The 18,508-nt window shown below is 46.7% G+C and overlaps 1 protein-coding gene across 10 annotated transcripts in view; it reads left to right on the forward strand.

Moving 5' to 3' along the window:
* The window catches only part of LOC140480929 (IQ motif and ankyrin repeat domain-containing protein 1-like), a 343,897-nt gene that overhangs the window by 250,139 nt on the left and 75,250 nt on the right, over positions 1-18,508 (forward strand). For 9 of the 10 annotated variants that reach the window (XM_072576526.1, XM_072576521.1, XM_072576525.1 and 6 more), the window contains 3 exons: positions 9,202-9,393; positions 15,415-15,540; positions 16,953-17,092. In XM_072576526.1, the coding sequence (XP_072432627.1) occupies positions 9,202-9,393; positions 15,415-15,540; positions 16,953-17,092 (458 nt within the window). The remainder of the gene's footprint in view (positions 1-9,201; positions 9,394-15,414; positions 15,541-16,952; positions 17,093-18,508) is intronic. The other variant, XM_072576524.1, reaches the window with a different exon arrangement.

Here is an 18,508-nt window from a genome sequence, read left to right on the forward strand (position 1 = left end):
CGTTGAAGATGGATATTTGTGCGGTCTCCTCCTTCAGTGAATTGTTTAATTGTCCACCACCATTCACAAGTGGATGTGACAGGACTGGAGAGCTTAGCTCTGATCTGTTGGTTGTGGGATTGTTTGGCTCGATGGAGATAGTGAGGACTGCAGATTCTGGAAAATCAGAGACAGCACAAGGGTCCTGTCTGAAACGTTAACACTCCTGCTCTTGTGATGCTGCTTGGCCTGCGCTTTTTCCAGCTCCAGATTTTATTGACTCTTGCTTAGCTCCATCTATCACTTGCTGCTTAAGTTGTTTGGCATGTAAGTAGTCCTGTTTGGTAGCTTCACCAGGTTGACACCTCATTTTCAGCTATACCTGATGCTGCTCGTGGCATTCCCTCCTGCACTCTCCATTGAACCAGGGTCGATCCCCCGGTTGATGGTAATGGGTGAGTGCGGGATATGCCGGGCCAAGAGGTTGCAGATTATGCTGGAGTACAGTTCTGCTGCTGTTGATGACCCACAGCGCCTCGTGGATGCTCAGTTTTGAGTTGCTAGATCTGTCTGACATCTGTCCCATTTAGCACGGTGATAGTGTCACACAACACAATGGAGGGGATTCTCAGTGTGAAGGTGGGATTTTTGTCTCCAAAAGGACTGTGCAGTGGTTACTCTTACCAATACTGTCATGGACAGATGCATAGGATAATAAAGAAGGCATTTGGTATGCTTTCCTCTATTGGTCAGAGTATTGAGTACAGGAGTTGGGAGGTCATGTTGCGGCTGTACAGGACATTGGTTAGGCTACTGTTGGAATATTGTGTGCAATTCTGGTCTCCTTCCTATTGGAAAGATGTTGTGAAACTTGAAAGGTTCAGAAAAGATTTACAAGGATGTTGCCAGGGTTGAAGGATTTCAGCTACAGGGAGAGGCTGAACAGGCTGGGGCTGTTTTCCCTGGAGCGTCGGAGGCTGAGGGGTGACCTTATAGAGGTTTACAAAATTATGAGGGGCATGGAGAGGATAAATAGACAAAGTCTTTTTCCTGGGATCGTGGATTCCAGAACTAGAGGGCGTAAGTTTAGGGTGAGAGAGGAAAGATATAAAAGAGTCCTAAGGGGGAGGTTTTTAACACAGAGGGTGGTGTGTGTATGGAATGAGCTGCCAGAGGAAGTGGTGGAGGCTGGTACAATTACAACATTTAAGAGGCGTTTGGAGGCATATGAAAGGAAGGGTTTGGAGGGATATGGGCCGGGTGCTGGCAGGTGGGACTAGATTGGGTTGGGATATCTGGTCGGCATGGACGGGTTGGAGTGCAGGGTCTGTATCCGTGCTGTACATCTCTGTGACTCTCTGACCAGGTTATTGTCCAACAGGTTTATTTGGAAGCACTAGCTTTCAAAGTGCTGCTCATGCATCAGGTGGTTGTGGAGAATCTGGATGAGAACTTGGATGAGAACATACAAGGCATTGAAACATGGAACAGTACAGCACAAACGTCGGCTCTCAATGTTGTGCCGACCTTTTATCCTCCTCTAAAATCAAACTAACCTACATACCCTTCATTGTACTATCTTCCATGCACCTATCCAAGAGTCTCTAAAATATCCTTAATGTCTCTGCCTCTACTCCCACTGCTGGTCGTGCATTCCACGCACCCACCACTCTCTGAGTAAAAGAACCGACCTCTAACATCTCCCCTAAATCTTCCTCCAATCACCTTAAACTATGCCCCCTTGTGATAGCCATTTCCACCCTGGGAAAAAAGTTTCTAATTATGCACTCTATCTCTGCCTCTCATCATCTTGTACACCTCTATCAAGTCACCTCTGATCCTTCTTTGCTCCAATGAGAATAGCCCTAGCTCCCTCAACCTTTCTCCATAAGACCTGCCCTCCAGTGCAGGCAGCATCCTGGTAAATTTCCTCTGCACCCTCTCGAAAGCTTCCACATCTTTCCTATAATGAGGTGACCAGAACTGAGCACAATATTCCAAGTGAGCTGCAGCATAACCTTGTGGCTGTTAAACTCAATCCCCCTGTTAATGAAAGCCAACACACTATACACCTTCTTAGCAATTTATCAATCTGGGTGGCAACTTTGAAGGAACTATTGATGTGGACCTCAAGATCCCTCTGTTCCTCCACACTGCCAAGAATCCTGCCTTTAACCCTGTATTCTGCATTCAAATTCAACTTTACAAAATGAATCACTTCACACTTTTCCAGGTTGAACTCCATCTGCCACTTCTCAGCCCAGTTCTGTATCCTGTCAATGTCCCATTGCAACCTACAACAGCCCTCCACACTATCCACAACTCCACCAACCTTCATGTCATCAGTAAACTTATTAAAGGTTGGGTTCCTTATCCAAGTCATTTATAATAATCACAAAAAGTAGAGGTTCCAGAAGAGATCCCTGTGGAACACCACTGGTCACCAAGCTCCAGGCTGAATATTTTCCACCCTCTGTCTTCTCTGGGCCAGCCAATTCTGTATCCAGACAGCCAAATTTCCCTGTATCCCATGCCTCCTTACTTTCTGAATGAGCCGACCAACCCTTATCAAACACCTTGCTAAAATCTATGTACACCATATTCACTGCTCTACCCTCATCAATGTTTTGTCACATCCTCAAAACAATTCAGTAAGGAGGCTTCAGTCAACATTAGGCAGATTGAAGTCACCCATGAAAACAATTCTGTTACTTTTGCAGCTTTCCAAAACCTACCTCATAATCTGCTCCACTGTGTCTCTGTTGCTATTGGGGGATCTATAGATAACTCCCAATAAAGTGACTGCTCCTTTCCTGTTCCTGACTTCCACTCATACTGACTCTGTAGACAAACTCTCCTCGACAGCCTCCCTTTCTGCAGTTGTGTTACTATCCCTGATTTGCAATGCCACCTCTTCTACCTCCATCCCTATTCCTTTTGAAACATTAAACCCCGGAACATCCAACAACCCTTTAATATAGGGTTTAATCTAGAGTTTAATATCCAGGTTAATATAGATAAGTGTGAGGACTTGCATTTTGGAAAGTCAAATCAAGGTAGGAGTTTCATGGTGAATGTTCGGGCCTTAAGGAGTGTAATGGAACAGAGGGACCTTGGAGTTTAGATGCATGGATCTCTGAAAGTGGAGTCCCAGGTAGACAGGGCAGTGAAGAAGGCTTTTGGCACATTGGCCTTCATCATAAGACCATAAGACATAGGAGTGGTGGTAAGGCCATTCGGCCCATCGAGTCCACTCCGCCATTCAATCATGGCTGATGGGCACTTCAACTCCACTTACCCACATTCTCCCCGTAGCCCTTAATTCCCTGAGACAACAAGAATCTATCAATCTCGGCCTTGAAGACATTTAGCGTCCCAGCCTCCACTGCACTCTGCGGCAATGAATTCCACAGGCCCACCACTCTCTGGCTGAAGAAATGTCTCTGCATTTCTGTTCTGAATTTACCCCTCTAATTCTAAGGCTGTGTCCACGGGTCCTAGTCTCCTCACCTAACGGAAACAATTTCCTAGCGTCCACCCTTTCCAAGCCATGTATTATCTTGTACGTCTCTATTAAGTCTCCCCTTAATCTTCTAAACTCCAATGAATACAATCCCAGGATCCTCAGCCGTTCCTCATATATTAGACCTACCATTCCAGGGATCATCCGTGTGAATCTCCGCTGGACACGTTCCAGTGCCAGTATGTCCTTCCTGAGGTGTGGGGACCAAAACTGGACACAGTACTCCAAATGGGGCCTAACCAGAGCTTTATAAAGTCTCAGTAGCACAATGGTGTTTTTATATTCCAACCCTCTTGAGATAAGTGACAACATCGCATTCGCTTTCTTATTCACAGACTCAACCTGCATGTTTACCTTTAGAGAATCCTCGACTAGCACTCCCAGATCCCTTTGTACTTTGGCTTTACGAATTTTCTCACCATTTAGAAAGTAGTCCATGCTTTTATTCTTTTTGCCAAAGTGCAAGACCTCGCATTTGTTCACGTTGAATTCCATCAGCCATTTCCTGGATCACTCTCCCAAACTGTCTAGATCCTTCTGCAGCCTCCCCACTTCCTCAGTACTACCTGCCTGTCCACCTAACTTCGTGTCATCTGCAAACTTCACTAGAATTTCCCCAGTCCCTTCATCCAGATCATTAATATATAATGCGAACAGCTGTGGCCCCAACACTGAACCCTGCGGGACACTGCTCGTCACCGGCTGCCATTCCGAAAAAGAACCTTTTATCCCAACTCTCTGCCTTCTGTCAGACAGCCAATCCTCAATCCATCCCAGTAGCTCACCTCGAACACCATGGGCCCTCACCTTGCTCAGCAGCCTCCCGTGTGGCACCTTATCAAAGGCCTTTTGGAAGTCTAGATAGACCACATCCACTGGGTTTCCCTGGTCTAACCTACTTGTCACCTCTTCAAAGAATACCAACAGGTTTGTCAGTCATGACCTCCCCTTAGTAAATCCATGTTGACTTGTTCTAATCAGACTCTGCTCTTCTAAGAATTTAGAAACCTCATCCTTAATGGATTCTAGAATTTACCAACAACCGAGGATAGGCTAATTGGCCTATAATTTTCCATCTTTTGTCTTGATCCTTTCTTGAACAATGGGGTTACAACCACGATCTTCCAATCATCCGGGACTTTCCCTGACTCCAGTGACTCTTGAAAGATCTCAACCAATGCCTCCGCTATTTCCTCAGCCACCTCTCTCAGAACTCTAGGATGTATCCCATCGGGGCCAGGAGATTTATCAATTTTAAGACTTTTTAGCTTTTCTAGCACTATCTCTTTTGTAATGACAACCATACTCAACTCAGCCCCCTGACTCCCTTTAATTGTTGGGATATTACTCCTGTCTTCCACTGTGAAAACTGACGCAAAGTAGATTAGATTAGATTACTTACAGTGTGGAAACAGGCCCTTCGGCCCAACAAGTCCACACCGCCCCGCCGAAGCGTAACCCACCCATACCCCTACATCTACATTTACCCCTTACCTAACACTATGGGCAATTTAGCATGGCCAATTCACCTGGCCTGCACATCTTTGGACTGTGGGAGGAAACCGGAGCACCCGGAGGAAACCCACACAGACACGGGGAGAACGTGCAAACTCCACACAGTCAGTCGCCTGAGGCGGGAATTGAACCCGGGTCTCAGGCGCTGTGAGGCAGCAGTGCTAACCACTGTGCCACCGTGCCGCCCAAGTACTTGTTAAGTTCTCCTGCTATTTCCTTATCTCCCATCACTAGGCTTCCAGCATCAGTTTGAAGTGGCCCAGTGTCTACTTTTGTCTGTCGTTTGTTTCTTATGTATTGAAAGAAACTTTTACTATCATTTCTAATATTACTGGCTAGCCTACCTTCATATTTGATCCTCTCCTTTCTTATTACTCTCTTTGTAATTCTCTGTTTGTTTTTGTAGCCTTCCCAATCTTCTGATTTCCCAGTGCTCTTGGCCACTTTATAGGATCTCTCTTTTTCTTTAATACATTTCCTGACTTCCTTTGTCAGCCATGGCTGTCTAATCCCTCCCCGGATAATCTTTCTTTTCTTGGGGATGAACGTCTGTACACTGTCCTCAATTATACTCACAAACTCCTGCCATTTTTGCTCTACTGTCTTCCCCACAAGCCTCTGCTTCCAGTCTATTTTTGTCAGTTCCTCTCTCATGCCCTCATAATTACCTTTATTTAACTGTAACACCATTACATCCGATTTTGCCTTCTCTCTTTCAAACTCCAGACTGAACTCTACCATATTATGATCGCTGCTTCCTAAGGGTTCCCTTACTTTAAGATCTTTTATAAAGTCTGGTTCATTGCAAAGCACTAGGTCCAGAATAGCCTGCTCCCTTGTGGGCTCCATGACAAGCTGTTCCAAAAAGCCATCCTGTAAGCATTCCATGAATTCCCTTTCTTTGGATCCAATGGCAACATTATTTACCCAGTCCACCTGCATATTGAAGTCTCCCATGATCACCGTGACCTTGCCTTTCTGACATGCCTTCTCTATTTCCCGGTACATGTTGCACCCCTGGTCCTGACCACTGTTAGGAGGTCTGTACATAACTCCAATTATGGTTTTTTTGCCTTTGTGGTTCCTCAATTCCACCCACACAGACTCCACATCATCCGACGCTATGTCATTCAGTGCCATAGATTTAATTTTGTTCTTAACTAACAAGGCCACCCCGCCCCCTCTGCCCACCTCCCTGTCTTTTCGATAAGTTGTAAATCCTTGGATGTTTAACTGCCAGTCCTGAACCCCCTGCAACCACGTCTCTGTGATGCCTACCACATCATAATCATTCACGATGATCTGTGCCATTAGTTCATCTGCTTTGTTATGAATGCTACGAGCATTCAGGTAAAGCACCTTAATGCTAACTTTCTTATCATTACAGATATTGGAAGTCCTATGATGTCCTAAGTTATCCTTGCTTTTTTCTGCATTCCCAGTCTGCCTCAATTTTAAATCCGCCTGGACACATGCTATCCTCCTGCTTATCTTTCCATTTAACTCCATACTCCCTGTCGCTTTCACTTTCCCTTCCCCCCAACTCAAAAGTTTAAAGTCCTACTGACCACCCTATTTATCCTCTTCGCTAGAACATTGGTACCAGATCGGTTCAGGTGGAGACTGTCCAAACGGTACAGATCCCCCCTGTTCCAAAACTGATGACAATGCCCCATGAAGTGGAATCCCTCTTTCCCGCACCAATCCCTTAGCCACGTATTTACTTCCCTAATTTTTTTATCCCTATGCCAATTGGCACATGGCTCAGGCAGTAATCCGGAGATTATGACCCTTGAGGACCTGTACTTCAATTTCCTTCCTAGCGCTTGATAATCCCCAAACAGGTCCTCCACCCTAGCTTTGCTTATGTTGTTAGTCCCAACGTGGACCACAACAACTGGATCCTCCCCCTCCCGCTCCAATATCCTTTCAAGCCGGTCGGAGATGTCCCGCACCCTGGCACCGGGCAGGCAACACACCATACGAGACTCCCGATCCAGCTTGCATAGGATACCATCTGTCCCCCTAATTATAGAATCCCCTTTAACAACTACTTGTCTTTTTGCTCCCCTCTCTTGAATGGCCTTCTGCACCATGGTGCTGTGGTCAGCTGGCTCATCCTGTCCAGAGCCCTTTTCCTCATCCGAACAGGGAGCAAGAATCTCATACCTGTTGGACAAGGTCAAGGGCTGAGGCTCCTGCACTCCTGAACACAGGTTCCCCCTACCTGCCTCACTTACAGTCACACTCTGATGTCCCTGATCACTAACTGAATGTGAATTACTTAATCTCCCAGGTGTGACTGCCTCCTGTAACAAAGTGTCCAGGTAACTCTCCCCCTCCCGGATGTGCCGCAGTGTTTGAAGCTCAGATTCCAGATCATCAACTCTGATCCGGAGTTCTTCCAGCAACCAACACTTGCTGCAGATGTGGTCACTGCCATTCACAATGGGATCAGCCAGCTCCCACATCATACAGCTACAGCACATCACCTGCCCAGCCATCTCTGCTTAGTTAATTAATTACTTAGTTACTTTATACAAGTTTGAGTTAGAATACTTTCTGATACCTCTCTGCTATAGTCTTTCCCTAAAAAAGAATTCATATATATACACACACAAAAACAAAGTAAATTTTTAACCAGTCACTGGTAAAGAAATAGAAAATCCTTACCTCAAAAAAACCCAGTGTAGTTAAGGAGGTTAGAGGAGGAGGGTGGGTGGGAGATACTACAGGTGTAGAATCTCAGGTTTAGCCGCCTTCCTGATTTATATACTCACTGCTGCTCCCACTCAAATGACCGTCAGTCAGGGCACTGAGTATAGAAGTTGGGAAGTTATGTTGCAGTAAAACAGGACATTGGTGAGGCCACACTTGGAGTATTGTGTTCAGTTTTGGTCACCTTTCTACAGGAAGGACTGCAAATGCTGGACAGTCAGAGTTGAAAAGTGTGATGCTGGAAAAGCACAGCAGGTCAGGCAGCATCCGAAAGCAGGAGAGTCGCCATTTCAGGAAAGAGTGCAGAAGAAACTTTACAAGGACGTTGCCAGGACTCAAGGGCCTGAGTTAGAGGGAGAGGTTGGACAAGTAGGACTTTTTTCCTTAGAGCATTGGAGACTGGGGCAGGAGTGGGGGAGACCCTTATAGAGGTGTTTAAGATTATGAGAGGCATGGATTGGGTGAATGCACTCAGTCATTTTCCCAGCTTTGGGGAATGGAGAACAAGAGGACATCAGTTTAAGGTTAGAAGGGAAAGAATTAAAGGGAACCTGAGGGACAACGTTTTTACACAGAGAGTGGTACACATGTGGAATGAGCTGCCAGTGGAAGTGTTTGAGGTGGGTACATTAACAACATTTAAAACGCATTTGGACAAATACACAGATAGGAAAGGATTAGAAGGATGTGGGCCAAGTGCTGGGAAATGGGGTTAGTGTGGGCGGACATCTTGGTCAGCATGGACCAGTTTGGGCCAAAGGGCCTGTCTCTGTGCTGTAGGACTCTGTGACTGTATGAACAGCACTGATGTACAGAGGTCTCTTGGGGTTCAAGTCCATAGCACCCTGAAAATGGCCATGCAAGTAGAAATTGCTGGAAAAGCTCAGTAGGACTGGCAGCAAGGTTCTGAGGAAGGGTCACTTGAACAAAAACATTAACCCTACTTTCTCTCCAAAGATGCTGCCAAACCTGAGGTTTTCCAGCAATTTCTATATTTGTGTTACAGAAAATTATAGGCCAGTTAGCTTGACCCTGGTCAGTGGTGACATTTTAAGAGTCCATTATTAAGGATGAGATTGTGGAGTATTTGGAAGTGCATGGTAAAATAGGGCTGAGTCAGCACGGCTTCATCAAGGGGAGCTCATACCTGATGAATCTGTTAGAATTCTTTGAGGAGGTAACGAGCAAGTTAGACAAAGGGGAGCCAGCAGACACGACCTATTTGGACTTCCAGAAGGCCTTTGACAAGGTGCCGCACGGGAGCCTTTTCAAGCTCCAATGCTACTTTAATTAATGAACAGGAGTGTGTCAATAGAAAGATGGCATTCATGCCTGAGAAAGACATTGACCTCTGTGGAAAGAGAATTGGTCCTAGAGTTGGCCATGGACAGTGGTGAGATTCTGCAGATAGCATACCATGTATCGTAGCATGTTTTTGCAAATGCTTCTCTTTGGTTGTCCCTCAGGTTTCTGATCTGGACTTCAAAAACGGAATCAGACATGATGAGATGGGGAAAGTGATTCAGCGACGGCACCAGTTAGCACTGGCAGATTGTACTGACGCACACGGCAACACACCTCTGTCAGAGGCTTCCGGTGGGGGGCACCCTGAGGCAATTCGGTTCTTGATTGAAAAAGGAGCTAACCCCAACTCAAAGGTATTGGACGGTTAGTGAAGGTGAAAGGTCAGCTCACAACCTTTCACCTCTCACCCTGTAATGTGAGTTCATCGAGCGGTGGCAGTTTTAACCGAGGGAGAGTCAAGGTTTTACTATGTCGCATGTGTCTCCATGTATGCCTGACTTGATCCATGTTTCTCACTGTCTGAGGTTTGTGTATCCTGATGTTTCTCTCCATGTCCTCAGCATATCTCTTGTCTCAGCGTGTTCGTCTGCCTCTCTGTAAGACACCATGGGTTTGTCTTGGGGTGAGTCTCTGTGTGTCTCTGTCTCTGGATCCTCATGTGTTTCCTGTATCTCCATGTGCTCTGTGTATCCCCTACGTGTCACTGTGTCCCTGTGTCTCTATGTGGTTCCTGCATCACTCCATGTGTTCTCTCCTGCCCGTCATGTCAAGGTATAGAACAGAATGCAGGATATAGTGTTATGGTCAAAAGGTGTGGTGCTGGTAAAGCACAGCAGGTCAGGCAGCATCTGAGGAGCAGGATCATCGACATTTCTGGCCTTAATCCTTCATCAGGAATGTGGAAGGGGAAGGGAGCTGAGAGATAAACAGGAGGGTGGGGGTGGGGCTGGGGGCAAGGTAGCTGGGAAAGCTGTGCTTGTCCAGCACCACACCTTTTGACCTGACTGTCCAGCATTTGCAGTCTGACCTTTTCCTAGAACATAGTGTTACAGCGAGAGGAAGGGTGCAGAGAGAAATTAACTTCAATATATTCAAGGTCTAATCAGAAATCTGATTACAGTGGGGAAGAAGCTGTTCTTAAATCTGTTGGTCAGTGTTTTTAAACTTTTGTATCTTGTGTCTGATGGAAGAGGGGGTAAGAGAGTCTGACCGGGCTGGGAGGGGTCTGTGATGATATTGGCTGCTTTCCTGAGGCAGTAGGCAGTGCAGACGGACTCAATGGATGGAAGGTCGGTTTGAGTGATGGACTGGCCTGTGTTCACACCTCTCTGTAATTTCTCATGCAAAGCAGTTGCCGCACCAAGTTGTGATCCATCTGAAAAGGATGCTTTCTGGGTTGCATGTATAAAAATGGGTCAGAGTCTTTGTGGACAGGCTGCATTTCCTTCACCTCCTGAGGAAGTGTAGAAGGACTATAAGGGGTTAAGTAGGCAACCTTGCAGGAATGGTGTTGAGGATTATGGTGGAGGAGATACTGTAACCTATCCTTGGTGACTGCTGTCTGCTGGCCAGGAAGTCGAAGATCCAGTAACAGAGGGAGAGGCAGAATCCTAAGTCTTGAAGTTTGCAGATGAGTAACGTCATAATTATGGTGATGAAGGCGGAACTAAAGTCAATGACAAGACTCTGATGTAAGTGTCCTTGTTATCCAGATGTTCCTGGAATAAGTGTAGGCCCAGGGAGATGATGTCTGCTCTGGACCTATTGTGATGATAGGTGAATTATATTAAGTCAAGTCAATCTGAGAGGCTGGAGTTGATGTGTGCCATTACTAACCTTTTGAAGCATTTCATAATGATGGCTGTCAGAGCCACTGGGCGGGAGTCATCGAGGCACGTTGTCAGGTTTTGCTTTGGCACTGGTATAATTGGGTCTCCTTGAAGCAGGTGGGAACGTCAGATCAGAGGAAGACGAGGTTAAAGATGTCAGTGAATACTCCCACTGCAGGACCTGAGTGTACGGCCAGGGTCTCCATCTGGGCCTGTCCCCCTCTGTGGGTTCACCCTCAGGAAGGCCGATCTGACCCCTGCAGCAGTGACTGTGGGTCCAGGGCACCTGGGGCTGTTGGGGCAGGTGACATCATTTCACCGAGCTTCTGTTCAAAGTGAGCACAGAATGGAATGGTCTCATTGGGGAGGGATGTACCATCGAGCTCATCGGGGAGGAGGGAGATGTACCATTGAGCTCATCGGGGAGGGATGTACTATTGAGCTCATCGGGAGTGATGTACCATCGAGCTCATAATCGAGATTAGAGTGGTGCTGGAAAAACACAGCAAGTCAGGCAGCGTCCAGGAAGCAGGAAAATCAATGTTTCAGGCGAAAGCCCTTTGCTTGTGCTTTTCCAGCACCACTCTAATCTAGACTCTGATCTCCAGCATCTGCAGTCCTCACATTGAGTTCAACAGGGAGGGATGTACCATTGAGCTCATGGTGGGGGGAGGGGGATGTACCATTGAGCTCTTTGGAGAGGGGCATGGACCATTGCACTCATCAGGGAGGAAGCATTGTTATCAGTGATTCGACTCAGCTTCACTCTGTAATCCTTTATATTGTGTAAGCCTTGCCACAGTCAGTGTGTTTCTGGGGGGTTAGTCTGGAACTCCAGTTTACCCTGGTGTCTTTGTGAAGGTCATACCTGGATTTCAATAGGGAGTGAATCTCCCAGTTCATCCATGATTTCCAGTTGAATAACACTCAGATTAATTACTTTGAGACGCAGTACTCTGCACACTTGCTGATAAAGTCTGTGACAGTAATGGCATAATCATTTAGGCTGGCTGCTGGGATGTTGAATATTGACCAGTTCACCACTCCAAACAAAGAGACATAGAGATATACAGCATGGAAACAGACCCTTTGGTCCAACCCGTCCATGCCAATCAGATATCCCAATCTAATCTAGTCCCACCTGCTAGCACTAGGCCCATATCCCTCCAAACCCTTCCTATTCATATACCCATCCAAATTCCTTTTAAATGTTGCTCCACCACTTCCTCTGGCAGCTCATTCCATACACGTAACACTCTCTGCGTGAAAAACGTACCCCTTAGGTCTCTTTTATATCCTTCCCTTCTCACCCTAAACCTATGCCCTCTAGTTCTGGACTGCCCGACCCCAGGGAAAAGACTTTGTCTATTTAGCCTGTCCATGCCCCGCATAATTTTGTAAACCTCTATAAGGTCACCCCTCAGCCTCCGACGCTCCAGGGAAAACAGCCCCAGCCTGTTCAGCCTCTCCCTGTAGCTCAAATCCTCCAACCCTGGCAACATCCTTGTAAATCTTTTCTGAACCCTTTCAAGTTTCACAACATCTTTCCGATAGGAAGGAGACCAGAATTGCACGCAATATTCCAACAGTGGCCTAACTAATGTCCTGTACAGCCGCAGCATGACCTCCCAACTCCTGTACTCAATACTCTGACCAATAAAGGAAAGCATACCAAACGCCTTCTTCACTATCCTATCTACCTGCGACTCCACTTTCAAGTAGCTATGAACCTGCACTCCAAGGTCTCTTTGTTCAGCAACACTCCCTAGGACCTTACCATTAAGTGTATAAGTCCTGCTAAGATTTGCTTTCCCAAAATGCAGCACCTCGGATTTATCTGAATTAAACTCCATCTGCCACTTCTCAGCCCATTGGCCCATCTGGTCAAGATCCTGTTGTAATCTGAGGTAACCCTATTCGCTGTCCACTACACCTCCAATTTTGATGTCACCTGCAAACTTACTGACTGTACCTGTTATGCTCGCATCCAAATCATTTACATAAATGATGAAAAGTAGAGGACCCAGCACCGATCCTTGTGGCACTCCACTGGTCACAGTCTGAAAAACAACTCTCCACCACCACCCTCTGTCTTCTACCTTTGAGCCAGTTCTGTATCCAAATGGCTAGTTCTCCCTGTATTCCATGAGATCTAACCTTGCTAATCAGTCTCCCATGGGGAACCTTGTCGAACGCCTTACTGAAGTCCATATAGATCACATCTACAGCTCTGCCCTCATCAATCCTCTTTGTTACTTCTTGAAAAAACTCAATCAACTTTGTGAGACATGATTTCCCACGCACAAAACCATGCTGGCTGTCTCTAATCATCCCTTGCCTTTCCAAATACATGTACATCCTGTCCCTCAGGATTCCCTCCAACAACTTGCCCACCACCGAGGTCAGGCTCACTGGTCTATAGTTCCCTGGCTTGTCCTTGCCACCCTTCTTAAACAGTGGCACCACGTTTGCCAACCTCCAGTCTTCCGGCATCTCACCTGTGACTATCAATGATACAAATATCTCAGTAAGAGGCCCAGCAATCACTTCTCTAGCTTCCCACAGAGTTCTCGGATACACCTGATCAGGTCCTGGGGATTTATCCACCTTTAACCGTTTCAAGACATCCAGCACTTCCTCCTCTGTAATCTGGACATTTTGCAAGATGTCACCATCTATTTCCTCACATTCTATACCTTCCATGCCCTTGTCCACAGTAAATACTGATGCAAAATATTCATTTAGTATCTCCCCCATCGCCTGCGGCTCCACACAAAGGCCGCCTTACTGATCTTTGAGGGGCCCTATTCTCTCCCTAGTTACCCTTTTGTCATTAATGTATTAATAAAAACCCTTTGGATTCTCCTTAACTCTATTTAAAGCTATCTCATGTCCCCTTTTTGCCCTCCTGATTTCTCTCTTAAGTGTACTCCTACTGCCTTTATACTCTTCTCAGGATTCACTTGATCTATCCTGTCTCTACCTGACACCTTTTTCTTCATCTTACCCTCAATTTCTTTTGGAGAAAGTGAGCACTGTAGACGCTGGAGAGTGTGGTGCTGGAAAAGCACAGCAGGTCAGGCAGCATCCAAGGAGCAGGCGAATTGACATTTCGGGCAAGAGCTTGATGAAGGGCTTATGCCCAAAACGTCGAATCTCCTGCTCCTCGGATGCTGCCTGACCTGCTGCGCTTTTCCCTCAATTTCTTTAGTCATCCAGCACATTGGGAGAACTAGAAAGAAGCTTGTACTGAAAGATTTTGAACAATTGGGAACTCATTTTGAGAGCTGACCCACCAAGATAATAATCCCTGATTACATCCTAAACCACAGGTAAACTGACATTGAGTAAGTAGGGTCATGGAGTTAAATGCGTGACTCAGAGATTGATGTGGGGAGAATGGGTTTCAGTTCATGAGACACTGACACTACCACTGGGATAGGAGGGAACTGTTCTGCATGGGTAGGCTTCACTTGAACCAGAATCCTGGCGAATCAAGTGACTGGGGATGGAGAGAGAGTTTAAATGAATTTCAGAGTCAATGGGAAATGTAGGCTTAGAAAGCAAGAGGATTTGCCAATATTACAGGGAAGTATTTGGAGAACAATATTCAGAGTGGGACAGGAAGGGACAGAGTGTACAAAGTAGGAACACAGCAAGTAGGGTGACAAGAGGATGTACACTTGCAATGGCAAGACACACAAGGCTATGGTAAAAACAATGACTGCAGATGCTGAAAACCAAATACTGGATTAGTAGTGCTGGAAGAGCACAGCAGTTCAGGCAGCATCCAACGAGCAGCGAAATCTACATTTCGGGCAAAAGCCCTTCATCAGGAATAAAAAGCCAAGTGCTGGCAATTGAGATTCAAATAGTCAAGTGGTTGGTTTTGACTGGCGAAGTCTCAATTGCCTTTATCTGTGATGTAGACCCACATGACTCTCAAATGTTTTCTCATGGAGTCACAGATTCTCTGGTCAATGTTTATGCCTCTTCCATGGGTTTAATACTATCTGTAAGTCCCCACAAATGCCCTGGCTGGGCTAGCTTTCCCATTTTACTTTTGGTGGTGCGAGGCTGGTAGCTGTCTGATCCCACTGATCAGATTATTTCACTGTGTGAGATGTCGTTAAAGATTTTCACTGGAGTGAGATTATACCACATAAAGATATTTCTGCACATGCCCAATCTGTGCCTCAAAGGATGTGTTTATGTGTGCATGTGTGTCTGTGTGTGCACATGCATATCTGTTCTGTATTGTGCATGTGTTCTGTATGTGCACTTGTGTTCTGTCCGTGTGCATGTATCTGTGTGGAGTAGTGCGTGTGTACTGTGTGTGTAAGCACACACGTGATTTCTGTGTGTGTTCTATCTGAGTGCGTGTAAGTGTTTCTGCATGTTCTGTCTGCACGTGCATACATGTGCGTGTATGAGCATGTGTCCCTGTGTTCACTCTGTCTCTGTGGCAATGCGTTTGTGATGTGTTTGAGTGTGTGTATGGTTTAATCTCAGAGTGATTTGTTTATTTTGTTCTTTGCCTGTCAGGGTGCTTATGGAAGAACCCCATTGTACAGAGCAGCCTTTGGTGGGCATCTGGCAGCACTTGAAATGTTGTTACAATATGGGGGGGACCCTCGGATCTACGCAGAAGATGGCATCACACCTGAAGAGGTGAGTTACTGAACCAGCCGTATCAATACAGTGGCTACAAGGGCAGGTCAGAGGCTAGGGACCTCTGACCTCACCAATCAACCCCACCACCCCATGGCCGAACATTTCAACTCCCCCTCCCACTCTACCGAGGACATGCAGATCCTGGGCCTCCTACATCGCTGCTCCCTCACTACCCAACACCTGGAGGAAGAACACCTCATCTTCTGTCTCAGAAATGCTTCAACCCCAGGGCATCAATGTGGACTTCACCAGTTTCCTCATTTCCCCTTCCCCACTTCCAACGTTCCAGCTCAGCACTGTCCCCATGACCTGTCCTACTTGCCATTCCCACTGCAGACCCTTGGAAATCCCTCCCGTTCCTGTTGCAGACCCTCGGACCTCCCTCCCGTTCAACTGCAGACCCTCGGACCTCCCTCCCGTTCAACTGCAGACCCTCGGACCTCCCTCCCGTTCCTGCAGACCCTCGGACCTCCCTCCCGTTCCTGCAGACCCTCGGACCTCCCTCCTGTTCCTGCAGACCCTCGGAATTCCCTCCCGTTCCCGCTGCAGACCCTCGGAATTCCCTCCCGTTCCCGCTGCAGACCCTCGGAATTCCCTCCCGTTCCCGCTGCAGACCCTCGGACCTCCCTCCTGTTCCTGCAGACCCTCGGACCTCCCTCCCGTTCCTGCAGACCCTCGGACCTCCCTCCTGTTCCCACTGCAGACCCTCGGACCTCCCTCCTGTTTCCTGTGCAAAGACGTTACCTGGAGCAGGTAGGAATGCTGATATAGATAGATTCTTGATCAGTCAGGGAATCGTGGGTTACAGGGAAAGGGTAGGAAAATGGATGTGTGGAATGTTGGATCAGCCTATTGAATGGTGGTGCGCACTTGAGGGGCCAAATAGCCTCCTCCTGTTCCTTTTTTTTATGGTCTTAATGGATTGGATGATTAAAAACTTTGACCCAGGAATCAATTTTAAACAGTGCCTTAAAGGAAGAAAAGCAGAGAGTGAAGAAGCTGATATATATAAAGAGGAACTTTAGACCATTTGGCTGAGGCAGGAGTGGCCATGATGAATTGATCCTGGCATTCTGCTTTGGAATTTACCCATGAATGAGGAAACGGTATTTGAGATCACCTGGTTTCCAACTTAACATTCAGGCAGGATACATCAGCCGGAACAGTAATGGGTGGTCTGTGCTTTGGTGGGGCTGGTATCAGGAGCTGTACTACAGCCACAGTTTGGATCAAACCTGATGCTGCACTTAACCCCAGGCTGGGAGAGAGCTCTGATTACTTGGTGGTGCTGTTCACATTCCCCAGCATTCCTTTTTAGGAAAGTCTGATGAAGTGAGATTGGCATTGACATGGTGCCGAGATTCTGTTTCGTTTGTCATAATTGTCTTGTCACTTGTGTTTCTGAGCAGATAGCATCCACTGATGCTGCCATAAAAATTCTTCATGAGTGGGACATCAGGACGACTGTGACGCTGGGGGAGAAGATGGAATCAGAGAGGCAGCGGATATTAGCAGCTGAGAAGAAACTGAAACTGGAAGAAACGAACAGGTCAGCAATGACATAAAGCAGATAGTGCTGAAAAGCCTCAGCAGGTCTGGCAGCATCTGTGGAGAGAAAACAGAGTCAACCCTTCAACTCCATTGACCCTTCACCAAAAGTTCTCTGCTTTCTCTCTGCTGCCAGAGTTTCTACAGCAACTTCTGTTTTAGTTTCAGTTTTCCAGCATCCACAGTTCTTTGTCTTATTTTAGGTCAGGACTGAGCTAGCTGCTGGCACAATGATGGGTGTTGGGGCTACAGGCACATTGTGGAAAACTGCTCCCTCCAGTGGTGCAGCTGGTAAAATGCACCTCTCAAAGCAGCTTTCAGAGATCGTTGCTGAGTATACCTGGCAGTGGGCAAAGCAGGTGTGTAGCTATACCAGCAACAAGCTGCTCCCTCATCTTACTGGTCTGAAATAGGACAGGGGAATATTCACCAAAGGTTTGAACTCCTGATCTGTGTCTGAGACTTTGTGTTGTGTGTATTTGTGTTTACTAACCCGTGTGTTAAAAAATGGGGAAGGTAGGTTTACTATAGTTTACCAGACCAGAAGGCTGCTCTCTCAATGGAGAGAGAGATGCACACAGCTGCTGGTGGTTTAGCCTGAGGGTTGCCATGCTTTGGGAGAGTCCTTTATGGTGACCCTAGCTGTTGTGGGAATTGTTGGCATCATTCTGCATCACAAACCAGTTGGTCAGCCAACTGAGCTAACTGGCCCACCAGCTATGCTCTTGCATGTATGTGCATATCTGTGAGTATGTTTCAGTACGTGTGTTTGCCTATGTGTATATGTCATTGTGTGTGAATGTGCATATGTGTGGGTGTGTGTGGGTGTTGCTATAATGACGGTCACACATATAATGAGCTTTGCTGCTGAGGTTGAGTTAGAGAACTGGAGGAGTTCAGAAAACTGCTAATGCTGTGATGGCTGAGCACACCGGCTGGTTCACCCACACAGTTGAATGCTGAGAGATGTAGAACACAGAACAGCACAGTAGAGGCCCTTCGGCCCTCGATGTAGTGCTGACCTGTGGAATCAATCTGAAGCCCATCTAACCTACACTATTCCACCTTCATCCATATGTTTATCCAAAGACCATTTAAATACCCTTAAAGTTGACGAGTTTACTACTGTTGCAGGCAGTGCATTCCATGCCCCACTTACTCTCTGAGTAAAGAAACTACCTCTGACATCTGTCCTATATCCATCACCCCTCAATTTAAAGCTATGTCCCCTTGTGCTAGCCATCACCATCTGAGGAAAAAGCCTCTCCCTGTCCACCCAATCTAACCCTCTGGTTATCTTGTATGTCTCAATTAAGTCATCTCTCACCCTTCTTCTCTCGAACAAAAACGGTCTCAAGTCTCTCAATCTTCCCTCATAAGACCTTCCCCCCATACCAGGCAACATCCTAGTAAATCT

Source organism: Chiloscyllium punctatum, chromosome 8 (genome assembly GCF_047496795.1).
Source record: "Chiloscyllium punctatum isolate Juve2018m chromosome 8, sChiPun1.3, whole genome shotgun sequence".
Lineage (NCBI taxonomy): Eukaryota > Metazoa > Chordata > Chondrichthyes > Orectolobiformes > Hemiscylliidae > Chiloscyllium > Chiloscyllium punctatum.